The 26,242-nt window shown below is 36.9% G+C and overlaps 1 protein-coding gene and 1 non-coding gene across 3 annotated transcripts in view; both read right to left on the reverse strand.

Moving 5' to 3' along the window:
- Positions 1-825: 825 nt before the first annotated feature.
- The window catches only part of LOC126969551 (protein I'm not dead yet-like), a 36,908-nt gene continuing 11,491 nt past the window's right edge, over positions 826-26,242 (reverse strand). For both annotated transcript variants that reach the window (XM_050815061.1, XM_050815060.1), the window contains 10 exons: positions 25,653-25,755; positions 23,895-23,955; positions 22,746-22,871; positions 21,149-21,263; positions 12,531-12,646; positions 8,669-8,760; positions 7,715-7,807; positions 5,816-6,009; positions 3,413-3,550; positions 826-1,051 (listed from right to left, as the gene is read on the reverse strand). In XM_050815061.1, the coding sequence (XP_050671018.1) occupies positions 923-1,051; positions 3,413-3,550; positions 5,816-6,009; positions 7,715-7,807; positions 8,669-8,760; positions 12,531-12,646; positions 21,149-21,263; positions 22,746-22,871; positions 23,895-23,955; positions 25,653-25,755 (1,167 nt within the window). In that variant the 3' untranslated portion in view covers positions 826-922. The remainder of the gene's footprint in view (positions 1,052-3,412; positions 3,551-5,815; positions 6,010-7,714; positions 7,808-8,668; positions 8,761-12,530; positions 12,647-21,148; positions 21,264-22,745; positions 22,872-23,894; positions 23,956-25,652; positions 25,756-26,242) is intronic.
- Trnas-aga (transfer RNA serine (anticodon AGA)) lies at positions 2,529-2,602 on the reverse strand. Its single transcript has one exon. It is a non-coding gene; the product is annotated as a tRNA-Ser (tRNA).

Consider the following 26,242-nt stretch of genomic DNA (forward strand, 5'->3'; position numbering starts at 1 on the left):
TATTAACAGAAGTTAGTTAACATATTAATCAATTATTATTAATCAAAAATATAGATACCATAAAGATAAATTTAATAATAATTTTTAATAAAATATCGACAATCGATAAAAAAGTGTCAAACACTACATATAGATTATAATAATATTATAATTTTTACTCTAGATGAATTAAATCAATACTCTATCACTTTAAATCACTTTAAGCATTCTTTATTACCTTATTATTTGTTCATAAGTGCTTACCTTTCTTTATCCAAAAATAATTTAGCCACGAAAATTCTCTTACTCCCATCTGACCAGTCAGATTTTAAGGCACATATTTTACACAATTTTATTATTACATAGTATAGCTTAGAAAGTCTTACGCATTTATTCTATAAATAATTAAGCTCATAACCCTGAATAATACACGAATAAAGTAAAAGAAAACGAATATTCGTAACAAAAATTGTTAACAGTCACTTTTATTTTGAATAAATGACATGTCAAATGACACTCAAACCAAAACAAACAAAAGAGTCGGATATATGTTAGAGCGAGACCGCGTTTGCCGCCATTATTTTTAGTGCAATGCCATACATATTCGAGATTATTAGAGAGTTGCGCCAGGCTGACTCTAATTACCACTATTTCAAACTTATGCACGTTTCATACTAAACTAAATTTCAATTTTGACTCAGGCAGTTCCGCCTGTTATTACATAGTATTTACATCTTCTTTGCAGGCCTGCAGTTGTAAACTATATGAGTTTACAACTGCGACGACATATTAAATAAAAGCTCAATAGTCCTCGTGACCAATTGTATTCAATGATAAACAACGATAAACAATTATCAACTTTTTATTTCAAGCACAAAAACAATTTTCGAGAAACAAACATCTTAAGTTAGTTGGCACTTTTGTTATTTATTGTACTGCAGATCTAAGCTGCTGGATTATTGGCCCACGCTGGTTTCACATCGAGGTCACTCCAAATAATTGGTGCCCAAAAGCTCATTAAGAGCCAGGTTATGATTATTGTAGTGATGGTCGGACCTACGCCAGCCTTCACCTGTTATAAAGTTAAATAAGTTTTAAATTATTAAAGCAACAATTTTGAGAGAGCATAAACTCCAAAGGCTAACTTGAATAAACACACGCACGGTTGAAAGAAAATTCTGCAAACAGCAACGTAAAAAATTGTTCACACATCAATTTAGATATAGACGACCCCTATAGCCCAGTGGTTAGTGACCCTGCCTACTCAGCTAGAGGTCCCGGGTTCGAATCCAATCCAGTAGGTGCAATCATTTATATGATAAAAGTGAATGTTTGTTTCAGAGTCATGGACGTTTATTTGTATTTGTGTATGTTTAATTAAGTATATTGTATTAAATATATCGTTGTCTTGCAACCATAGTACAGGCTATGCCTAGTTTGGGACAAGATCATTTGTATAAGAGTGTGCCAATATTATTATTATTATTATTTAGATATCAAGCCACCAAGTGCTGGAATGATTTGTCACCTCCACTTCACCTTAGTAATACATTCACATTTTCAAAAAAAAACTAAAAATACTAAAACATATCTACTCATTGACATTTATAAAACTGTGTAACTGTTTGTATCTTTTTTAAATCTTATACTATAATTTTATTAACATTAATTTATTAATATTAAACATATATTATTAGATTTTAAAATCGTTCATTTAGATTTTCTATTAACGTTCATTTTCTTTATTTTTTTAAGTTAAAATGAATAATTATGATTAATATTCTTCTTCTTCTTTTTTTTTCCTTCTTTTCAAATTCATATCTTGATTTTATAATTTTTGCTTTATTTTATATAATTGTTTTCTGTGCATGTTGTGACACCTTAATTTGTTGTACATTCAACTCATTATTTGTTAATATTTGATATATTTTAAGCATATTAGAATGTAACAACTACTGGTTGTCCTATAAATAAATAAATAAATAATTATATATATACTGCCATTATTTACTGATTTTATTTTCTTTTCAATTATATTCATAACTATAATTTAAAAATTTACTAGTCGCTGCTACTCCAGGAGTCAATATTATTTTGGGGCTACTGAAAACTAGTGCTCTGTACATTGGCGCCACGGCAGTGTACAGAGCTAGCACCATTTGGTGACATTCACTGCCATACAGTACCTCCTTTTCGATTTTAGTGATAAATTGTAGTATTTAATTGGTTTTATTAGTTAGTTCTTAGAATTTATTACTCATTCTGGTTTGTTATCAATGTATTTTTAATCTATACTATTCAATTTAAAGCAACGCAAAATAGTTGTTTGGTTAAATACAATTCTTAAAAGTTGGAAACAATTTACGAGGACATGTCTTAGCTCCTTAAGTTTCCCTGTGTTTAGGTAAATTTAAATAGCTATTGATTTCTAGGTAAAGGGTGATCATCAATTTTATAAATATATTAACTCCCGTCAATCAAGAAAATATTATAGATTTATTGTAAAAAATTATGCTATACAAATAAAATTTGAAAAAAACAAAATTTTATGAACGATGCGGGATTCGAACCCACGACCTCCGGCGTTCTGTGCCGGTGCTCTAACCAACTGAGCTAACCGTTCGAATACCGCCTCGTTATAAAATTCTGTTTGCTTTATTCAACTCTCAGGTTGTAGCTTCATCTACAGGATCTACTTTACAGTTGATAACCTGCTCAACCCCAATATTTGCATATTACGAAATTGACTAGAGATGTCGCTCTTGTAAATCTAAACAATATGTTATGTTTTTAAAGTGATAACCCTCACTTCTAGGATTAATACACAAATTAAATTTGAAAAACAAAATTTTATTAACGATGCGGGATTCGCTAAATAATGCTATATTTCAATAACGTACTTCATTCTACTTATATAAAGTTACAAGCTGTACTTAAAAAAACCGATATCCAAAGTTTCGTTAAATATTAACTATTTCACTGCCAAACAAAAACTGCTCACCGTAAAAACGAGCATAATTATATTGCCGAACGAGTACAAGAGTTAAGACGTTTAACTTAAAGGTAAATGTCTTGACACACAAGAGATATTCTCACATCATCGCTAAGTTGAAGTAAAGTCTTAAATAATTATGGGTACTGGCAAATACGTTATTTATCAGTCACGTTTAGTAAATACACCCTGATAATAAGTGGCAGATAAAATAAAGCTGAGTAATATATTAAAATAAATTTGTGTATTTGTATTTTTACATTTAAATACTTTGAAGTTAAAATAGCCCTCTTTTCTACTGATCGAATCCTATTTTAGCTTTCTACAGAAAAAATCTACAGCGTCCATATTTAAAAAAATTCATTAATAGGTTCGTGACCACACACAAAAGGAATTATTGGTAGGTACTGTAAACATTTACATAGTAAATAAAATGCTTACCATTTTTGGTGTTGGTATATTTGCAGCACTCTGAATAATTAAATTTCCAGGCGTCCCGACTGGCAGCATAAAACAGAAAGACGCACTGAAGCCTGCGGCCATGCAATACCAAAGTGGGTTTTTATTTAATTGCGAAGCCTGAAAATACATGAAGAATGAGTATAGTTTATACAAGTTTTTATTGATGATGTTATCTTAAGTCATCCTTAAATAGAAGGATTTTTTTACTATGGATAAAGAGGACAATCAATTATACGGGTCACCTGGTGTTAAGTGATCAACGCCGCCCACATTCTCTTGCAACACCAGAGGAATCGTAGGAGCGTTGCTGGCCCTTAAGGAAGGTGTACGCGCTTTTTTGAAGGTACCCATGTCGTATCGTCCCGGAAACACCACACAAGTAAGCTCATTCCACAGCTTTGTAGTTCGTGGACGAAAGCTTCTTTAAAGCTAAAAATACAAAAATTAGAGCTATACCGCCCTTATTTATTTATATTCATAGAATTATATTCATAATTATAATTTAAAAATTACTAGTCGCTGATACTCCCAGACTCAATAATGTTGGGGCGACTGAAAACCAGTGCTACATTGGCACCACGCCATTGCAGCTTTTTACTGAGCTAGCTCCATTTGGTGACATTCACTGCCGCACAGTACCTTTTTCGTTTTAAGCTATAAATTGTATTGTTTAATTTGTTTTATTTGTTAGTTCTGGTGGTTTGATATCAATAATTTTTTATTATATTCTATTCTATTCTTAAGAGTTTCTTTTGGGGAGATATAATTGATTAACAGAAAGATATAGATCGAAAGCAAAATAATAAAAAGGTAGATCTGATGTAGCCCTAATTATCCAGGCTAATGAGAAGTTCCTGTTTTAGGTAAATAAAAAGTTCTCCGATAGGTGGAGGGTGACTTAACAAACCTAATTCTCAAAAAAAATCATGGAACAAATTATGGTTTAAGAATATATCGAGGGAATACATCTAGAGCTAATTTCCATTGCATTAATTTTTGCACCGCAAGCTATACATACACACTACGCAACTCGCACCCCTGGAGTCATTCAATGTTCATGCTTAACCGCCCTTGGTAAAGAAGCTTTTTTCGCGTCATAAATGGATAGGTAAGGGCCAAAAGAATACTAAGCAAATACATTTATGTGCATCATACGAATAGTAATATAGTCTTATCAATAACGACTGATCGAAGATTTTAAAACGCCCTCGTTATACAGTTGTTAAAAATGGTATTCATAATCTTATATTAAAGCAAAACACTCATTATTGCTCTGATAAAGTTGATGTGACTTATAGATGCTATAACCCTTCTATAAAGCCCTTTTAAGCTCACGGTAGCAAAAAAACCGAACGAACCAAGGGTTCCAAACATATTATAAAGTATCTACATATACTTTTATATCTATTTTATTATTTACTAGCTGACGTTGTATTGCCGATATTAAAATCGCGAAACAAAAGTAACTGTTGATCGTAAATGGGTGAAAATTTGGAGTTGTATGTATTTTTTAATGCTGACTCATAATCAAACAAATTTAAAAAAAAATAAAAAAAAATTGGCGTGGACCACCCTTAACATTTAGGGGGATGAAAAATAGATGTCCGATTCTCAGACCTACCCAATATGCACTCAAAATTTCATGAGAATCGGTCAAGCCGTTTCGAAGGAGTTTAACTACAAACACCGCGACATGAGAATTTTATATATTAGATTTATTTATTCAACCATAAAACCTTACAGTAACCTATTGCGATGCAGGCTTGACTTACTTATTAAAAAGGGAAAAGGTTTTTTTCATTCTTCGTCATAAATCTATACGTCATAAAAATAATTAAAAATCTGTTCAATTTGTTATGTTTTTAAAGTGATAACCCTCACTTCTAGGATTAATACACAAAGAAAATTTGAAAACAAAATTTTATGAACGATGCGGGACTCCAACCCACGACCTCTGGCGTTCCGTGCCAGTGCTCTGTTAACTGATCCAACCGTTCGAGTGACGTATCGTCATAAAATCTTGTATGCTTTGTTCAACTCTCAGGTTGGGCTTCATCTACAGGATCTACTTTACAGTTGATAACCTGCGCAACCTCAATATTTGCATATTAGGAAATTGACTTGAGATGTCGCGCTTGCAAATCAAAATCATTTATGTTTTTAAAGTGATAACCCTCATTCAAATCCCTTCTTGGATTAATTCACAAATAAAATTTGAACACGGGTTGAGGCTGAGCAGGTTATCGACTGTTTCTGTTTTAATAACGCCATATCGCGTTAATGACATCAGCATTGATACGCCCATGTGGTCACAGCATTACTAATTAAATTGATGTTTCCCGCGTAAATTAAGTAAGGAATGTTGAATATAATAATAGTTACCAATTCCATAGCGATCGGGCAAAAAACGGTAGCAACAGCAACGTTAGATGCTAAATTTGTAACCAACACAACCACTGTAATAATAATAAATAAAACCAGAATGTTCGGTAAGCCTGAAAGCCCGGCTAGGGTTTGACCAATTACAGTATTAAAACCAGACTTGTTAGCAGCTCCGGATAAAGCAAATCCACCTCCTGCAAGTAGTAAAAGAATAATTAATAAGGTGATGGTAATTGATATACCCTGCCCATTACAATGCAGTGCCGCTCAGGATTCTTGAAAAGCCCCAAAAAATCTGAGTGGCACTACAATTGCGCTCGTCCCCTTGAGACATAAGATGTCAAGTCTCATTTGCCCAGTAATTTCAATAGCTACGGCACCTTTCAAACCGAAACACAATAATGTTCAAACATTATTGCTTCACGGTAGAAATAGACCGTTGTGGTACCCATAATCTAGCCGGCATCCTGTGCAAGGGAACCTCCTACTGGTAAATTTATACCTGGCTTATTACAATTCGTAATAAAATTAAAAGTAAATGCGTTCGAACAACATTGAATTACATAGCTACATACTTTTAAGATATATGGTAAAAACATTGAAATAGAAAGTGTGTTCAGAAACCAACTCACTTTTTAGTAAGAGTAGGTTACCAAGTCGTTGGTACCTCCGAACACTACTGTTTTCGATTCGATATTTATTTTAATTTCAAAGGTAAATTATATTTTTTATCTATTAATGAGTGAGAACACTCCTAATATTTTTAATTAATTTAAACAACTAATCAGTATTATCCTTTGATCATATGGATTTGATGAAAAATCAATATCCGAAAAAATGTCATATGAACTGTCCATGTTGTGTACGTCACTGTTGACGGTGAAATAAATAAGCACCTACAATCAATTAAGTTTAAAGGGATTCTATGATAAAAAGCACCATCGCATGAATTTGATGATGAAGCTGAGCATTAAGGCAATCAAACTTTTTAGTGAAAATATATGCCTTTATTGGAATTGTTACGAAACGAATAACACATTTGCTATGTCCACATCTTTTTTTGTTCATCAAGGGTATATGTTATAGCGCAGTCAACAGCGCACGAGTTGCATGCCCTTAGCGCATTCTCGATGACTTTGATGATTAATAGCAGAGCGCGCGCACGGGTATTACATCCGTTTTCCCGTTTCTCCGTCGGGGGGATTACTAAACAATGTAGGCAGATGCCAAGAAACGGGAACAGAAAAAAGGAAATGCTGTTCGAAACTCTATTCACGTTCTTGTGAGACAGTGAAAGATTGTGTAAATCGTTTTTTTAGCAATGAATGACAGGTAGCTTAAGAGCGCTTTCGCACTACTCCCGATCCGTTCCCGTGAAAACATGTGCCGAACTAGTCGTACTAACTAACTAACGTAACTATTTCTATTGTAGTTTACGCACTAGATCCGGCTTCCGTCATCTGATTTCTTTCCGTCAACCGTTAGAAATAGATCTACGAGTAAACCGGACCCTATTTTCACGGGTACGGATGGGATTCGGATCTGACGTAGTGCGAAAGCGCTCTTAGACCCACTTATCAGGACACGAGTTACTAATAATATATAATCAACCTAAATTAAAACTAAAAAGGCGGTATACAAACTATAAATACATCATCCACGTAAACAAAAATGTTCGTAAAAAGAAAACTACTGGGCCAAATTATGTTAAATTTTTATGGGACCAAATGGCAACTCTTCCGCAATATTGTATAAATCTAATCTCATAAAAAATATGCCAATCGAGTTGAGAACCTCCTTCTTTTTGAAGTCGGTTAAAAATGATATAAACTTCAGTTAAGACGTCAAAGATTAATCGACTTAAAAGCAAATTTTAAGTAGTTATATTTTTGTACTCACCCAAAAGGAATGCAAAACTGAACGGTAAATCAGCTATAAGTATGGGCCAATGAAGTACTGAACGTATTCTTCCCTTTGAAAGATCTTCATGATCTATAAAACAATTAAATACAAGTTTTTATTTCGATGTAAGTACATACTCTACAACAATTATGAAATATCTAAATAATAAAAACTATTGTTACTACTGCCAAGTAATGAACGGCATTGTAACACGCGAAGTATATTAGATAGATAGATAGATTAGATATTAGACAGCAAAAACGTTACAATGGCTAATAACGTGGCATCCAATATTTTTTCTTCGACCATAAAATAATAATAATAATAATACGTATACTCCGAATACTACTAATAAGTGATTTATAAGTAATACGATATTTATACTCGTCTGGTGTAAAGCCACAATTGGAATCATAAAAAAAATCATCGCATGAAAATGTTCACGACACAGACCAATCAATGAGTCAGGCTAATTCAATTTAGCTCTCAAAAAAAGTTTGTTGTTTAGTTCATAGTGACGGATATTTGAAATTCGAACGATGGTATATTTATTCGTAAAAAATCACATATTTTTAAATAATAACAACAAGTAGGATGTATGGTTTGGTATTATGGTTTATGGATGGTTTATAGTTATGAAGTTCACCCAATACAAAAGTTTTGGATAAACTTCGAGATGGGAGTAAAACTAAGGAATTTGTACATTACGCATATCAATATAAAATTGAAATATTTATAAGTTTTGATATAAAATTCAATGGCTTACCGAATGAGAGTGACAATATTGTCAAGCCCGAATATATGCCATACGAGCAGATAATATTCAAATTTTTTCTTGATTTTGACTAAGAGCTTAAGAGAAACAGATTGCCTCTCTTCTTACCACACACAAATACACAGTATAGAATTGATTTTTTTTTAGTAAAATAAAGAATAGATATTAATAATTACATTTCGCGGTACAATTTTTGAAGATAGTAGTCGTTGATGGCAAAAATAACATCAAAAATATCACAAATGAAGCCATTGCAGAATCTTGGACACTGGAAAAAGTAAATTTTATTTAAGAAGATAAAAAAATAGTAGGTACCCACTAAAAATGAATAGTTGTACTTCTGTATATTTTTATGATGATTTAGATACTATACGTGCACCATGCAAAATTAACGATATTTATTTTATACATCAGTTTTCCTATGGTGATTATTTGTTCAGGGACATAAATCGTAAATACGAGTGGTAGTGCCATGTTGGGTCCTCACGGACACAACCGAATTGGGCCGGCACGAGCGGAGAAATACCACTCCCCCACTCGAAACCGGCGTGAAATAGCGGCTATGCCGCTGTGTTTCGTCCGGTGAGTGGGGTATCCGGAGGCCTACACCCCCCCTCCCAAATACAAATGGCAGCACAGACTAAAAAGAGATACTCCAGGACGGTACCAGGCTATGCAGCCCTGGAGAATCCGTCCCTGGGCGTCCACAATTAGGGCCTGTACCTAACAGTAGTTGCCCAGGCTGCCCCGCGTATTCTGGAGGGGGCAAATCTGCGCTGACTCGGGGCAAACAGAGCAGGAGGCTGAAACCACCCTCCTCCACACTCGCTGTGGACTTTTGCAACATCAGGGGGCTTCGCTCAAATTTAAATGCCGTCCACTTTCACCTGGAGACGGCGAAGCCGGCCCTGCTCTTTTTAACCGAGACACAGATATCCTCCCTGGCTGATTCATCTTACCTTTCCTACCCGGGCTATAATTTGGAAAACTCCTTTAAACCACGGGCTGGCGTGTGCGATTACGTCAGGGAGGATGTCTGTTCTCGACGCCTGAGTTTTCTTGAAGGACAGGACCTATCCATCATCTGGCTGCGTGTAGACTGCGATGACCATCCGCGAATCTACGCATGCCTGTATAGGTCCCATAGCGGTAACGCAGAGACTGACCGGCTCCTCGAACACATCCAAATGGCTACAGATTCCGTGTTGGAGCAGATCCCCACTGCAGAGATCGTGTTTCTTGGCGATTTTAACGCCCACCACGCCGAATAGCTAAGCTCACGTACCACCGATCATGCAGGGAGATCTGATCACGACTTCGCCTTAGCATATGGTCTGACGCAACTGGTTATTGCGCCAACGCGAATCCCAGATGTGCAAGATCATACACCTTCACTGTTGGACCTTCTGTTGACCTCACATCCGGACGGCTACCTAGTTTCCGTTGACCCTCCTCTGGGATCGTCGGACCACTGCCTGATCCGGAGCACCGTGCCGATCACGCGCCTAACACGGCCCCGCTTCTTAGGTTGTCGCCGCGTGTGGCACTATAGGTCAGCGGAGTGGGACGAGATGCGGTGCTTTTTTGCATCCTACCCGTGGAGGCAGATCTATTTTTCGCTGGGAGATCCAGATACCGCTGCTGACGCTGTTGCTGATGTGGTACTGCAAGGTATGGAACTCTTCATTCCATCCTCCTCTGTGCCTATCGGTGGCAGGTCCCAACCATGGTTTGACCGCTCCTGCAAAATGGCCTCTCGCCGAAAGCAGGAGTGCTATCAGGCTTGGGTCAATGCGGTGGTATCTAAGGATTTGAATTCCAGCGAACTTAAAAAACACTTCAATCATGCCTCCAGGTCCTTCAAAAGAGTTATTGCTGACGCGAAGTCAAAGCACATTGGCAGAATTGGCGAGAGACTTGCACGCCTTCCCTCGGGAACTCGTGCGTTCTGGTCGCTCGCCAAGGCTGTCCAAGGAAACTTCTGCCAGCCAGGCATTCCGCCACTGCACAGGGATGATGACTCGCTAGCCCATGACGCGAAAGAGAAAGCTGATCTCCTGGGCTCCCTCTTCGCGTCCAACTCGACTCTGGATGACCAAGGTGCACTACCACCGCATATTCCGCGGTGCAATTCATATATGCCGGAGGTAAAAATCCGGCATAGTGCCGTGCTTAAGGCGCTTCTCACCTTGGACATTCACAAATCGAGCGGGCCCGATGGCATTCCGCCGATAGTGGTGCGGACATGGGCTCCGGAACTGGCGCCGGTCCTTACCCGTCTTTTCCGGCTCTCCTACTCATCAGGCGTAGTCCCGAAATTATGGAAGGCGGCTTTAGTGCACCCGATCCCTAAGAAAGGTGTGCGCTCAGATCCGTCCAACTACCGCCCTATTGCCATTACCTCCATTTTCTCCAAAGTAATGGAGTCGATCATCAACCGCCAGCTCTTCGGATACCTAGAGGGGCACCAGCTGATCAGCGACTGCCAGTACGGTTTCCATCAGGGTCGCTCAGCTGGTGATCTTCTTGCATACCTCACCCATAAATGGGCGCAAGCGGTTGAGTCGAAGGGAGAGGCGTTGGCGGTGAGTTTGGATATAGCGAAGGCCTTCGATCGGGTGTGGCATAAAGCGCTTATAGCGAAACTGCCATCCTATGGGCTTCCCGAGAAGTTGTGCAAATGTGTCACTAGCTTTTTGGCTGATCGGAGCATCAAGGTTGTTATCAACGGTGCATGCTCCGACTTAAAACCCATAAACGCTGGTGTCCCGCAAGGCTGCGTGCTATCCCCTACGCTGTTTCTTCTGCATATCAATGATATGCTGCAAATCAGCAATATTCATTGCTATGCAGACGAACAGCACAGGGTATGCTTCCTACACCGGCCGTGCCAACATATCCCGGGATAGCGTCGACGAGAAGCGGAACAAACTTGTGTCTGAAATCGATACAATGCTTTGCAAAGTCTCGGAATGAGGCTGACAAAATTTTGTCCAATTCAACCCCAAGAAGACACAAGTTTGTGCGTTCACCACTAAAAAGTCTCCCTTTGTCGTATCCCCTCGATTCGAGATCAATCCTCTAACTGCCACAGCCTGTATTGGTATACTTGGCGTCGATATATCGAGCGACGTTCAGTTCCGTGGTCACTTGGAAGAGAAGGCCAAACTGGCCTCTAAAAAGCTTGGTGTACTCAGTAGGGCGAGACAGTAGTTCACTAAAAGCCACCGCCTGCAACTTTATAAGGCGCAAATTCAGCCTCACATGGAGTACTGTTCTCACCTCTGGGCGGGTGCTCCCCAGTACCAGCTTCTTCCATTTGACCGCATCTGACAACGAAGAGCGGCTCGAATCATCGTCGATCAAGTCATCTCCGATCGGCTTGATTCTCTAGCATTGCGTAGAGATGTGGGTTCTCTCTGCATCTTCTACCGCATTTAGCACGGGGAGTGCTCAGAGGAGCTGTTCGGGTTGATTCCAGCGGCCGAATACCACCATCGAACATTACGTGCAAAGTACCATCCGCATCACGTAGACGTCTGGCATTCCACAACCGCGCGTTTTCTTCGAAATTTCTTGCCTCGCACAGCCACTTTGTGGAATCAACTACCGGCAGCGGTCTTCCCGAACAGATACGACTTGGGGACCTTCAAGAAAAAAGCATACTGGGAGTATGCTTTTTTCCTTAAAGGCCGGCAACGCATTTCTTGACACACCTGTTGTTGCGGATGTCCATGGGCGGTTGCCTCACCTCTCCCCATCCCGTGAGCCTCTTGCCCGTTTGCCCCCTCTCATATAAAAAAAAAAACTAAGTGTAAGTAACATATTTCTTAAAATCTCCCAGATAAATCATTTCTGCAATTAGGTCCTCAATGTTGATCATTTCATGATACCCAAGGCCTTAATACAAGTTTTATTTTTAATTATAATAATTTGCTTTACTTTACATTATAATTAAATTAAAATATCTTCATAACTTAAAACAATAGAACCGAAATACAAAGAGCATAAAAAAATAATGTTCGGTATGGTGCTTACAATTTCTTGTCAGTCAAATTATGATAATTTATAATTGCATCTCCCCAGCCTGCGAAAAGTTGTGGCGATCGACAAAAGAACGATATAATTGCGCCGCCGAATAAAATTATCACCATCTGAAAAATATAATTTAGTTAATCCAAAGTAATGACTATGCCAAAATTGCTATTTCATATCGATACGCAAGGGGGGGTTAATAATAAGCTCATTTGCAAAAAAACTGACAGTTTTAATTTTTTCCATTCCCCTTCGAAAATACAATGCCAGAAGAGGTTTTAATCATTTGAGAATATTACTGGCACATTTAAGAAATGTTGTGGTGCATAAAAAATATTATTCCGAATTTAAATTTAAGACATAGTCGGACTTTAACAAAAAAATCGATTGGCAACGATATCAAGAGACTGGTTCCGTCAGTAGAAGGCATGGGTCTGGAAGAAAACCATGCATAGAAGCTCGAGATGACCACTTTCTGGTAAACCAAGCATTGAGAAATCGTAAATCTTTTAATGTCGACATCAAAAAGACTCTAGAGGAAGTGAGAGGTGTGCAAACCATCGTATAGACTGTCAGGAGGAGGCTTCTCGCTGCCAATATATGCAGTTACCGTACAGCTTGTGGCCCTAAATTACTCCGCGAGCACAGAGTTGCGTAACGTGGCCTAAAGAATACTGTGGGATAGAGTATTATTCCCGGATGAAGCCAGAATATCACTACATGGTGAGGACCGACGTCGGCGAGTACTGCGAAGACAAGGGGAACGATTTGCAGAAGTTTCTTTGAAGAAATATCCCCTTATGATGGAGGCTCAGTTATGTTTTGGGCAGCGATTGCTGTATTGGACCATACTAAGTTAGTCTTCATAGAAAACGGCACTTTGAATGCACACCGGTACTGATCAGGAGTCCTTATTCCTAACATACATTAACTGTTCTTGGAGAAAATTGGATTTTTATGGACAATAACGCTTACGGACGATAACCGTTCTGGCGATGTGGAAGCGTATATTCAAGAGGTAGGTATTACATACATACATAGAGCACATTTGGAGTGTTCTAAAACGAAGAGTAAGATCGGTTCAGCCCGGTCCGTAATACATCAGGGAGCTAAGGAATGTAATTACTGCGCAGTGGGAGCGTATTCCATAAAAAACAATTAAAAATAGAATCGATAGCATGCCTGGATGAATACAAGCTGTCTCAATATTAAACTCTATCGGCCTTACAAATAAACTTGGTATAAAGTTATAACTGATGATAAACAAAGAAAATGCAAAATGTTTACAATATCGTTGAAAACACTGTCAATGCAATGATAATTCTGAAGTTTTACGAATGACAAGCTGCCTTGCAAATAAACGCGGGAAACGTTATACGTCCGAACAGACTGTCTATTTAAGCAAAATGTCTATTTGTAAACATTTTACATATTCTTGGTTTATGTTAAAAAAATTAAAATTTTTAGCCAGCTTTTTTATTTAATGAACGGTACAGGTACGCAACTAGCTGTTTAGGCTCAGGGATCATTTTTTATTAATTCCATCGAAATAAAATGACGAAATTGACAACTTCTTTTTGCTTATTTATTTAAAGTACTAGCTGACCTGACAGACGTTGTTCTGTTCATAATAAAAAAAAATCTTGCAGATGGCATTTTGGAAAATCCGTTCTTAGCTGACCTCTACTCGGTGAAAATAATATTCCTATCAAATTTCAAGTCTTTAGCTGTAGTGGTTCCAGAGATATCGTGATGAGGAACTATATACGTGGAAATCTCTTATATATATATATATATATATATATATATATATATAGATTGAACTTCGGAAATGGATTGTCTTGATTCATACCACAAACTTTCAAGGATTGGCCTTAAGATTTGAATGGTCAGGGCGAATGCGAGACGGATCGGAAATTAAAGATTTGCGGGCTAACTCGTCATGCAAAATGTTCATTAAGTAGTTGCTGCAGATCTGAAGAATTGCTATTATCATTGCTGCATTGATCTCTTGACATCGATCAAGTTATTTGTCCATGTTGCCCATGAAGTATAATTGTAAAAATTTAAGCTGTGCATCTTCGAGAGGTTACAGTGTTCCAATACGATGGGGAATCTGTCCTTATATCTACAATATCAAAAGCAAAACCCGTATTACTGATTTATAAACACTTTTTTTAGAATTAGTATACACAATTCATAGGAATAAGTATAGTACGTATGTTATTCTTTTACTGTATTGTGTGTATGTAAATAAATAAATACTTTGAATGTCGGATAAAATCCTCGTTCTTAGATGTCTGCCCCAAATGAAGTCATTTGGAAACAAACATTGTATTTTTGAGTGTTTTCTAGAACATGGCAGCACAATTCTTGCGTTTCTCCGCAGAATACTTGCAAACAACGTCCATCGGCCCAATGCGAAAGCTAGTATGCAAGCAGTACTACAGTACAGTATAAGTACTGCAATTGTATCGAAGCGCTGCTCGATTCAAATCAGTACTTCATAAACCTCTTCTTGTGCGTCGAAAATTATCTATAAGTTGTTGATCTCTGAGGTTTTACTGGACGATTTCGTATTGCCATCCGATCCGTTTTACAGGCTGCTCCGCTTTGCTCTTGTGATTCATAGCACGAAGACGATCCATACTAACGCGGTTCCTTTCACCTGCAATTTATTGTTCTTCTTCAGTCCTTTCATTCGCAATATTTCGAATCCTAGTTGCATTACGTCTTTGTTGGGAATAATTTGATCGTCTTGGTCGTGACATTGTTATGTTGGAAGTGTAAACAAAGCATTACGGAGTAGGTGGTTTGTCTATGGTGTTGTATTATCTTTACTCCTGTCAAACGTCTATACTCTCTGCCTGCGACTGACCATCGACTCGCTGCGTTTTTACTTAAATAAATCAAGTTTGATCCTTTTCAAATTTTTTCTTTTCACGGCCTACACCCTTCAGGTTATGGGCCCAGCCCTTCAGGCAATAGTAGTTATCCATATTTTGTTAAATAACAAGTTAGTTATAACCTCAACATATCGGCGGTGAAATCTACAACTACGCAACAATGGCGGAGTCGATATCGCGAGTCACAATTGACAAACTTAAAGGTATGGAAGACTACTCCACATGGAAATTCCTTGTTCGGACGTTACTAATCCACGAGGATATGTGGGACGCCGTTGAAAAAACGGAAGGTGTGGACGACAAAAAGCAACTCAAGGCGCTGGCGCGTATTTGTTTGCTCGTGCAGCCCCCCGTGTTGACACATAGAAACGCAAAAACTGCAAACGAGGCGTGGAAAAAACTCGAAAATGTGTACGAAAGTAAAGGTCTAACGAGGCGCCTAGGGCTGTTGCGCACATTGTTCGCATTAAAACTAGAAGGATTCACGGACATGCAGACTTATTTAAATAAAATAAGCGACGTCGGTCAGCAGCTGCAAGACATCGGTGCTGGATTGGAGGATGACTTTCTGGCTGTCATTACGCTGAGTGGGCTGTCATCCAACTACGACCCGCTCATAATGGCCTCGGAAAACTCTTCAGAGAAGCTCACCACAGAGTCAGTAAGATTCCGGTTAACACAGGAGTATCAACGGAGGCTTGAGAAAGATAGCACTAATTCGGCTTTAGCTGTGAGTAAACCGAGGAATAAGATTATCCGCTGTTTTCGGTGCAAAAAGCCCGGGCACAGATTCAACGACTGTGTTGAGGGAGCAAAGAAGGAAGAGAAGAAGAATAAAAGTTTGTTTTGTGCGATGTCAGTGAATTTAGGCAGTGATATTTGGTATGTGGACTCCGGAGCGACAAATCATATGTGTAATAACCTCAATTCATTAACTGATTATGTAAGTGAATCTCCTATTGCTGTCAAAGTTGCAAATGGTGAAACATTGATGTCATCGGGTAGAGGAAAGGTAGAAATTCCCCTACTAAGGACCATAAGTGATGTACTGTATGTTCCTCATCTATCAGTGAATTTATTATCTGTTAGTGTGATGACCAAAAAGGGTCTTACTGTATCATTTAAGGGCACCTTGTGTAGGATTTTAGATGGGGATGAGGTTGTCGCTCAAGCTACACAAACAAATGGTGTTTACATTTTAGATAAGCCTCAAGTTAGGCAGGAATGTTATAGTTCGTCCACAGGTCCAAACTCTGAGCAGGTAGTATCGGCACCTCAGTCCAGGGGGTCGCAGGAGGTGTGGCACAGGAGGCTGGGACATCTGAACAGGCGTAGTATGAATTTACTAAAAGGTATGGCTCTTGGTATTGATTTTGATAACTCAACTTTAAAAATCATGTATCTCTTGTGTACAGGGAAAGCAATCCAGGCTGCCGTTTCCCAAGAAGTCGCTTAGTAGGGCTAGGGAACAGTTAGGGTTAGTTCATACAGACCTATGTGGTCCGATGCCTCAAGCATCTTTTAGTGGAAGTAAATATTTCCTCACATTCATAGATGACTACAGTAGAAAGACCTATGTATATTTTCTGAAATCAAAGGATGAGGTTTTTGATAAATTTAGAGAATATAAAGCCCTAGTTGAAAATCAGACAGGGAAGAAGGTCAAGGTTCTTCGCAGCGATAATGGTGGAGAATATATTAATAATAACTTTCAGGAGTTCCTAAAGAAGTGTGGAATTCGCCACCAGATCACAGTGCCTCACTCGCCGCAGCAGAATGGTGTTGCAGAGCGAGCCAACCGCACCATCGTAGAGAAAGCACGATGCATGCTTCTCGATGCCGGTCTCGACCAGCGGTTTTGGGCGGAGGCTGTGAATACGGCTGCGTACCTGAAGAACAGATCGCCCACCAAGGCGGTGAGGGACACTGTCCCTGAGCAGAAATGGTCAAATAAAAAGGTAAGTATGACTCACCTTAGAACTTTTGGCTGTTTAGCATATGCATTAGCTGAGAAGAGAAAGAAATTTGATGCAAAGTGTGATAAATATATTTTTGTAGGATATTGTGATGAGACCAAAGGATACAGATTACTAAATCCAACTAATCCTAAGGTGTGCATAAAAGCTAGGAATATAACATTTTTGTAAAATGAATTTTACAAATCAGTCACACCAGAACCTACGGACACATTAGAAGTGTCACTACACAAAAATCCTCAGACCCATGGTCAGTCTGACCCATCTGATCCACCTAGTAGACCTGTATTTCCATGTGATGATAGGGGGAGCCCCAGTAATGCGGGATCTGATGGAAATATTACTATAAGGTCACAACGGCAAAGGCCGGTGGTCAGTCGCAGGCAGCCTACACAAATAAGCCCAATATCTGTGAGCAGTATTGAATCAGATGATCCGCTCGATGAAACTTACATTCCAGGTGAAACGACAATAGACTCTTCTGAATCTGCTAAATCTTACTATGAAGCTTCTCTGGCCGAGCTGTCTGCATACTCAGCCAGTGCGAGCTGGTATTGTGTTGAACCAGAGACGGTGACAGAGGCCTTGCAGGGTGGAGATTCTGAGAGATGGAGAGCCGCTATGTTAGATGAGTATATAGATAATAATATGTAATAGACGGAACTGTCTAAGGGTCAAAGACCTGTCAAATGTAAATGGGTATTCAAAAGGAAGAGAGGATTAACTGGAGAAATTTTGAGATATAAGGCTAGATTAGTTGCTAAAGGATACACACAGAAACATGCATGTTAATTACTTTGAAACTTATTCGCCAGTTGTAAGGTATTCAACTTTGAGAATTTTACTTGCTTCAGCTGCAGAGAAAAATATGGAGATAGATCATTTAGATGTAAAAACAGCTTTTCTTAATGGTGATGTTAAGGAAACCATCTACATGGAACAACCAGAAGGTTTTATAGATAAAGAAAAGCCCCACATGGTTTATCGCTTGAATAAAGAAATTTATGGTCTCAAACAGGCTTCTAAAAGTTGGTATAAAAAGATTAATACTGTTTTGATAAACAAAATGAGTTTTAGAAAACTTTCCTCAGAGCCATGTGTATTCATTAAGAATCATGATGATGGGACCATGATAATCTTGGCTCTTTATGTTGATGAAATTATTTTGTTTACTAATAACCATAAAGAGAAACCTTTTATTAAACAGCAGATAATGACTCAGTTCGAGATGAAAGATTTAGGGCCAGCCCATCACATCCTTGGTATGCGACTATGTCGAAAGAATGGTATGTTTTCTTTAGATCAGTCAGAATACATTCGTAGGGTGTTACACCGTTTTAACATGACAGATTGTAAACCAGCTAACACCCCCATGGAGACTGGATTTAAATTTGAGAAATGTAATAGTAATCATGGTCTAAATTTACCATATAGAGAATTGATAGGTTGTTTGATGTATATTGTAGTGTGTACTAGGCCTGATATAGCTAATGCTGTTAGTATTTTAAGTCAATTTAATGATTGTTATAGTGAACTTCACTGGAAAGCCGCAAAACGCATGCTACGTTATTTAAAAGGTACAATTAATCATTGTCTTACTTATGTTAAAAGTGGTATGGAACTTAGTGCCTATGTAGATGCGGATTGGGCTTCTAATGAACTAGATAAAAAATCATTTTCAGGTTTTGTATTTAAATTTGGTAATTCAACAATATCATGGGAAAGAAGAAGCAAAAAACGGTTGCTTTGTCTAGTACTGAGGCTGAATATATGGCGTTATCGGATGCATGTAAAGAGGCTTTATTTATACGATCTTTTTTGTTTGAATGTTTAGGTATAAATTGTAAGATTTCCATATATAATGATAGTCAGTCTGCACAAAAACTTAGTCCTAATCCCATGTATCATTCAAGAACAAAGCATATTGATGTCAGGCATCATTTTATTCGGGAAATTATAAATAAAGGTATAGTTAATTTGTGTTATTTGTCAACGGATAACATGATGGCTCATATATTAACTAAGCCCTTAACTCAGTATAAAACTGAAAAATTTGATAATCAGTTAGGCTTGTCTAAGAATAATTTAGTTCAAGTTTTCATAAGTTATTATTAGAGTATGTTCTATGGTTGAATTATGATTTTGTTTAACTTAAGATTTTGCTTATGTATTAGGTGAAATATTGTTTGGTCATTATGTATTTATGTTGAATATTGTATTAATGTTTAATGACCATAACATAATATCATGTACACAATGTATATAACTAAGTTATTGTGAATGCTTCGTTTAAGGGCCAGTGTTGGAAGTGTAAACGAAGCATTACGGAGTAGGTGGTTTGTCTATGGTGTTGTATTATCTTTACTCCTGTCAAACGTCTATACTCTCTGCCTGCGACTGACCATCGACTCGCTGCGTTTTTCTGTGTGCTCCTAAGATACTTAAATAAATCAAGTTTGATCCTTTTCAAATCTTTTCTTTTCACGGCCTACACCCTTCATGTTAATGATAATATTGGCACAATAAGCTAATAGAAACTCGAAACAAACATACCAACCGATCAACTTGAATAACATGACGTGCACTGTCAGTTGTATTTTATTACTCATGTAGCGTGAAACTAACAAAAAACTTTATTGAATTCTTTCTATTCTCGAGATGTCATCAAAATATCAATCCATACAAAATGTATCAGAAAATATTTTTTTTTATAATAAGATGATACAAGCTACTTAGTTTTATGAAATAATCTGAAGATGCCAGTGAAACAGGTTATTTACCTAGGTGCCGGTTTTTTTGCAAAAGAATGTATTATTAGCCATTTACTTCCAGGAATCTGGCCGACTGAAATAGAGTAAGAGAATCCTTGCATCAAATTTTAAAATAAGATTTATTATTCTAATATTTTATTAGCATAAAAAAACTACTTAATACTTACTTGAGATCAGATTTTTGCATAAAATATTCATGAGAGAAAATAATTAAATCTGTTTTGCAAAGAAGCTCAAAATTTCTGTTATTCTTTCGCAGATAACTTACCCAACAACCAATTTCTAATGAAAGGCGATTATAATAAGCATTTTGTGTCAGTAATTTTTGAAATTCTCCAGATTTCCGCGTCAACAAAGTCGCGGATAGAAATTGAAAAAAAGTTGTTAAAACAATACAAACTAAGTTTACAAAACACAGATACCTTAGATTAAGGATTGGTCTCCGCTGCGCTGCAACCAGATACCGCAGGCGTAGTCGCAACGTCGCAGCAACTTATAGTATGCCGAAGTGGGCGTACTCGAGCCAGTATCGAACAATATGTGAACGTTGAAATGCCACATGTTCTGTTAAACTTTGCTAATAATCGAAACTAAAATGCCGGGTTGCGTAATTAAACTTTGTACACATAATACTACAAGAAATAAGAAATACACTGGGATAACATATCATCATCAGTAAGTATTTTATATATTTTTAATTTCAATGTAAAAGAACACGAAGCATATGTTACAAAATTTGAAAGACGCCATTGAGTGTCAAGATGCCTTGTACACAAGCTCTGTATCAATCTAGTAGTTGCCGTATTATAATAGCTATTGTTTTGAGGTAGTGCGGTATCTAGTTGAATCGCAGCGGGGATCAATCCGTAATCGGAGATATATACTAAGTTACACCTGGTTTATTTCCAATTTTATAGTGACTGGCGAAGACCATACGTTTGGTAGCAAATAAAAAATTAAGTACTTACGATTTCCCAAAATGTAATTTTTCCCAATTTCTTAGAGTCCTCTACAACTGCTCTTTTAGCGGCTTGTATAGTCTCAGGTGCCATTTTCAGTTTTTTCGCTGTATCACTAAATGGTCTGAAATATTTAAACGTTGGTATATTAAAATTATATTAAAGAAAAAACATCGTGTTTGGTTACACCAGTTGTCATCCAATGACAGGTGAGTGACATGTTAGCTACCGTCGCTTTTATATTCAGACACGTGGATTTTTAAAATCCTGCTTTTCGCATTTCAAAAATTTCAGAAACCGTTTAATTGATATGATTTTTTCTAACCATCTATAGGATAATGTATTGTTTTTACACGCTTTTTATTAGTTTCACCTGTATGTATGTTTGTTACTGACTCATTTGGGCGCGATTTTGACCCATTTTAAACGGCCAGATTTCGTTCAAACTATGTAGATTTACCGAAGACTGATGACAATACATTAATCCGTCTTTCAATTTGCAAAATAAGATCTGTTATTTTATATAATTTTCATCTATAATGTATAAGGCAGGAATTGGCGTTGATTTTAAATTTATTTTCATTTTTTTAGTTCGGTTTTCTATAAAAGCGTGTTTTTGAGTTTCTTTAACTACTATATATTTTAGATTACTGATTGTGACACATTTCTATTGTGAAGTTTAAAAATGTTTATTCAGAGATTTGGTTACTAAGATTGACATATTGAAATGCATATTTGACAAATTGCATTAATATGGATTCTTATTAATATAATATTATATATATGATATTTAAACTGTGCTTACATGTGTTAGTTACGTTAAAGTTTGTGAAGGGGCTAATTCAAAGTACTTGTGGCGCGCAGGTTTACATAAGAACATCTTCCCTACTGGCATTGATTCACGCAGGTTTAGCGAGATACGAGTGTAGGGCTGTCAACATCGCATTTATGAAAAAACCTGCGATTCATTTTTATTTTCTTTCCTTCGTCAAATCTATCTATGTATTCCCAAAACATACATGTATCTAACAATTATCCTTCTGTGACTCTCAAATCCCTTTATATTAAAAATCCACTAAATTATTTAATGAAAACATAGGTGAGCATGTACCTACCACCTACCAACAGAAAATAAAATGATGATATTTAAAATTAATTTGAAATTTTGACTCTCACAAAAACATAAAGCACCGCATCTTTACAGCCGTGTCGCCCGCCCGCCTATTAATTGAGATGATTTTCTACTTAATTTTTTTTACTTATTTTTGCCAATGATTTAAAAATAAAATAACAAAAGAAGCGTTCCTTATTTTTAAAGGCTCATAGGTTTTCAAACTCAAATATTGGTAATATTACAATATTTTTTTTATTTATTATTTATGCTACCTTATTGGCTATAATATTTCAGGAACCTAGGTACGTAGTAGCCGATTCGTAAGTAGCAGTTTCAAGTAGGTAAGTAATTATTAGAAAATTTTATAACATCGCTTTTTTAGATTATTTTGGTACTAATGTGGCAATTGTAATCGAACACAATTACTGTGACACCTTAAAATCGTCTATGTTGTATTATGTGAAATCTTATAATAATAATAAGAATAATTACCGAAAAAGTCCTAAGTATACGATGGCAAAATATAAAAACATGAATATTTCAAGTAATATCATTAGAGGAACTCCGAATGCAGAAAATAACGGGAAAGATAAATCTTCCGGGGCCTGGGGATAAGCTCTGCAAAAAAAGATAAAAAAAAACAATAAAATATCCACTGGAAGTATGAATCAAGGATCACTTTTAAAAATAAACTATGAATTACAAGGATACTTTTATATATAATCAAATCAGCTGATCAAGGTCAGCACGAATTCAATATAAAAAAGTATGAAAACTCCAAAAATTCAAAATCAATTTGATTGTTCATTGTCTTCGGCAAATTAGGATATCATCCCCACCATCTGCATCCTCCACAGTGCAGATTCAAGGAGCTTTCTTCCATGTACTACAAAGCTGTGGAATGAGCTTCCTTGTGCGGTGTTTCCGTGACGATACGACATGGGTACCTTCAAAAAAAAAGCGCGTATACCTTCCTTAAAAGCCGGCCACATGATTCATCCTGTGATTCCTCCTGTGTGTTGCAAGAGAATAAGGGCGGCGGTGATCACTTAACACCAGGTGACCCGTACGCTCGTTTGTCCTCATTTTCCATACTAAAAAGGTTCAAATGATTACAATGGTATAATAGTTTGTTAAGTAAATGCAATAAAATCTAGTCTGGGCATACGGTCCATTATAAATAAAAATCATTTTATTTTTCTATGCCATAAAATAATCTTAAATTTCTGTTTTCTTAATATACCCCATTCTATTATTGCGATTTAATATTAACCATCTATATATTATATTATATAAATTATTATAGACGTGGATATATTGACTCATCATATCTCTGGAACCGTAAGGCATAGAGACTTGAAATTTGGTAGGAATATTCCTTTCGCCGAGTAGAGGTCAGCTAAGAACGGATTAAATGAAATTCCATTCGCAAGAGTTTTTTTTTAACAGAATAACGTCTGTTGGGTCCGCTAGTTAAAGAACATAGTTTGTAACTTTTGAAACGCATTCCAAATATGAATTGAAAGAGATAAAAAATTGAAGTTTTTAAGTTGTTACAATATTAATGAACAGACTAGTAAAAATGGCGATATTTATGCCCCACAAACTTGACTCTTGATGTATAAATAAATTGGGACTTACGTCATTAGAAGTCCCTTAAATGCCAAATTTGTTGCAGTTCCAACTAAAGTCCCAATACCACCTAAAAACAGATAGAATATTATTAATTTTCCACTTGTACCTAATCTATATATTATATAAAATTTTCCTGTCACATTGCTAGTTGCTTTGCATACTCCTCCGAAACAGCTTGATCGATTTTTATGAAATGTTACATGTATATTTGGTACGTCTGAGAATCGGTCATATCTGTTTTTATACCCCAAAATGTGATTTGCAATTTCATTATTAAATTATATGGCAACACAACTTTTTCCGAGTCAGGTAGTAGTAACATTATAAAATGCTATGTTTCGCCATCTAAATATGAAAATGTTTTTTTTAATTTCCAAACTATCTTGTAATCACAATTTTGAAGCTTCTCTTAAAAAAATCCTTAAACAATTTGCTATAATAATTTATAAATATATTTTTGAATATAATAAAATCAAAAACTTGCCGTGATTGTATTTTTAAATAACTGATGCTAAAACTTTCTATTTATATTTTTTGTTTATTCGTGTATGATTTGACTGCTTTTTCATTGGTGCTTTGTGACAAGCTCATCTAGACGGTTGTTTATTTGATTGTTTGCAATCGGTTCCGCAAATAAAACAACTTTAATTAAATTAATTCGCTTTTTTACATATTACTCCCACCTTTAAGGGCAGGCAAAGCATCTGTTAAACTCAGGTGTCACGCGTCCCACCACGTTAGCCTATTTGTGAGTCTCTTGCGAGTCCAAAAAGCCCTCTTATAAAAAAAATGTAAGTGCTAAATTCGATCCGCATCTTGTTATTGTTAAATCTAGCATGGAACCGGTTCGCAAGAAGAAAACTTCGTGGAGACAATTGCTGGCTGTAGTATTCCTGTACTGATACTTGAACTGAACTTATTTACCTTAAAGCTTGGTATAAACCCCCCCTATAGGCCGACAACGCGCTTTTCTTTTACACCACTGCTACTGCGGAGATCGACGGGCCGTTGGCTATTCAACTTCCATCACGTGAGCCCCTTCCTCATATGCCTCTTATATGAAAAAAGCTGGACAAGTGCCTGTCAGACTCACCCACCAAGGGTTCCGTACAGATTTTTAATGATTTAATGTTACTAGTAACGGTCCCCTTCAGAAATAGGCCCATAATAAAGCTGGCATCATGTGCAAAGGAGCCTCCCATTCGAAAAGTTATTCCAATTGAAATGAAACTTTTCACACACAAAGTGCGGCATGACTCGACGAACATGGTTACTTTAGTTCCGGATCAGTGTCGCTGGTGGAAGTGATTTTAAACTTTGAACCATAGTTCGTATTAATATGAAATTATGTATACAACCATGTGGCAGCATTGGAACATATTCACAAGTTTTTGAAGTTATACTTCCTTAGGCGCGTAATGAAAAAATGATGAGAGTGACATTATAAGATGCGCGCGCACCACTGTAACACAAAAGTAACAGGATGAAGTTGGTTTCTAAAATATTCTGACGTTTGCGACGTTTACGTTGAATTTTTTTGGTTTCTTAGTCCATTATTAAGATAAGCAAAGGGTTCAAGCCCATAGAGCCGTTTTCGTTGCAAGATTTTTACAATATTGTTCTTTCTACAAACGTAGAATAGAAGGAGGAATAAATAAATTTAAGGATTTTTGCTTTGTTAGGCCAAAGAAGTATAACTTCTTGCAGGGAAACATGAGTAGACACTTTTTTTATCAGCCAGTTTAAAATAATTTGCATGCTTACCAATGGTGGCGGAAAACGAAGCCGCGCAGAAATAGCAAGTCGTGATATCACTAGCCAATGGGTTACCATCTAAATCCTTTTCATATATTGTCACCAGCTTTTGCTGTAAATACAATTAAAATACGAAACACAATATAAAGCCAAATCATTCAAAAATTCAAAAGACGGCCGAATATCCTTTGCGTTTTAGTAAGTCTTGAGTGTGTTAGATTATTAAGCTTTTATGTTATTATTTTATAATCATAAAGTACTAAATAACACTGAATAAAGCCTGGTGTGGGTGATTCAGGGTTAAAAGTGTTATGTTTCGATATCTTAAAACTAAAAAGTAGCTCAATTGTATTTTAAAGTCAATACAGCCAATAGGAGCTTGTTCCTGATTGGCTGTTTGAGCCAGGATTGCCAACCAAAGTCTACTGCTGGTGCGGCGCAGTGGTGCCAGGGGGGTGCGAAACTTCCCTACATTGGCACATGAAAAAAATTTGCATTGAAAGTGCTGCCACCTATTCTATTAGGTACGCTGCAAATTCATCACGATTGCGATTATATTACATACATGATAAATGGATAGATGGAGCTAAAGTTAGCAA

This window comes from Leptidea sinapis, chromosome 18 (genome assembly GCF_905404315.1).
Source record: "Leptidea sinapis chromosome 18, ilLepSina1.1, whole genome shotgun sequence".
Classification (NCBI taxonomy): Eukaryota; Metazoa; Arthropoda; class Insecta; order Lepidoptera; family Pieridae; genus Leptidea; species Leptidea sinapis.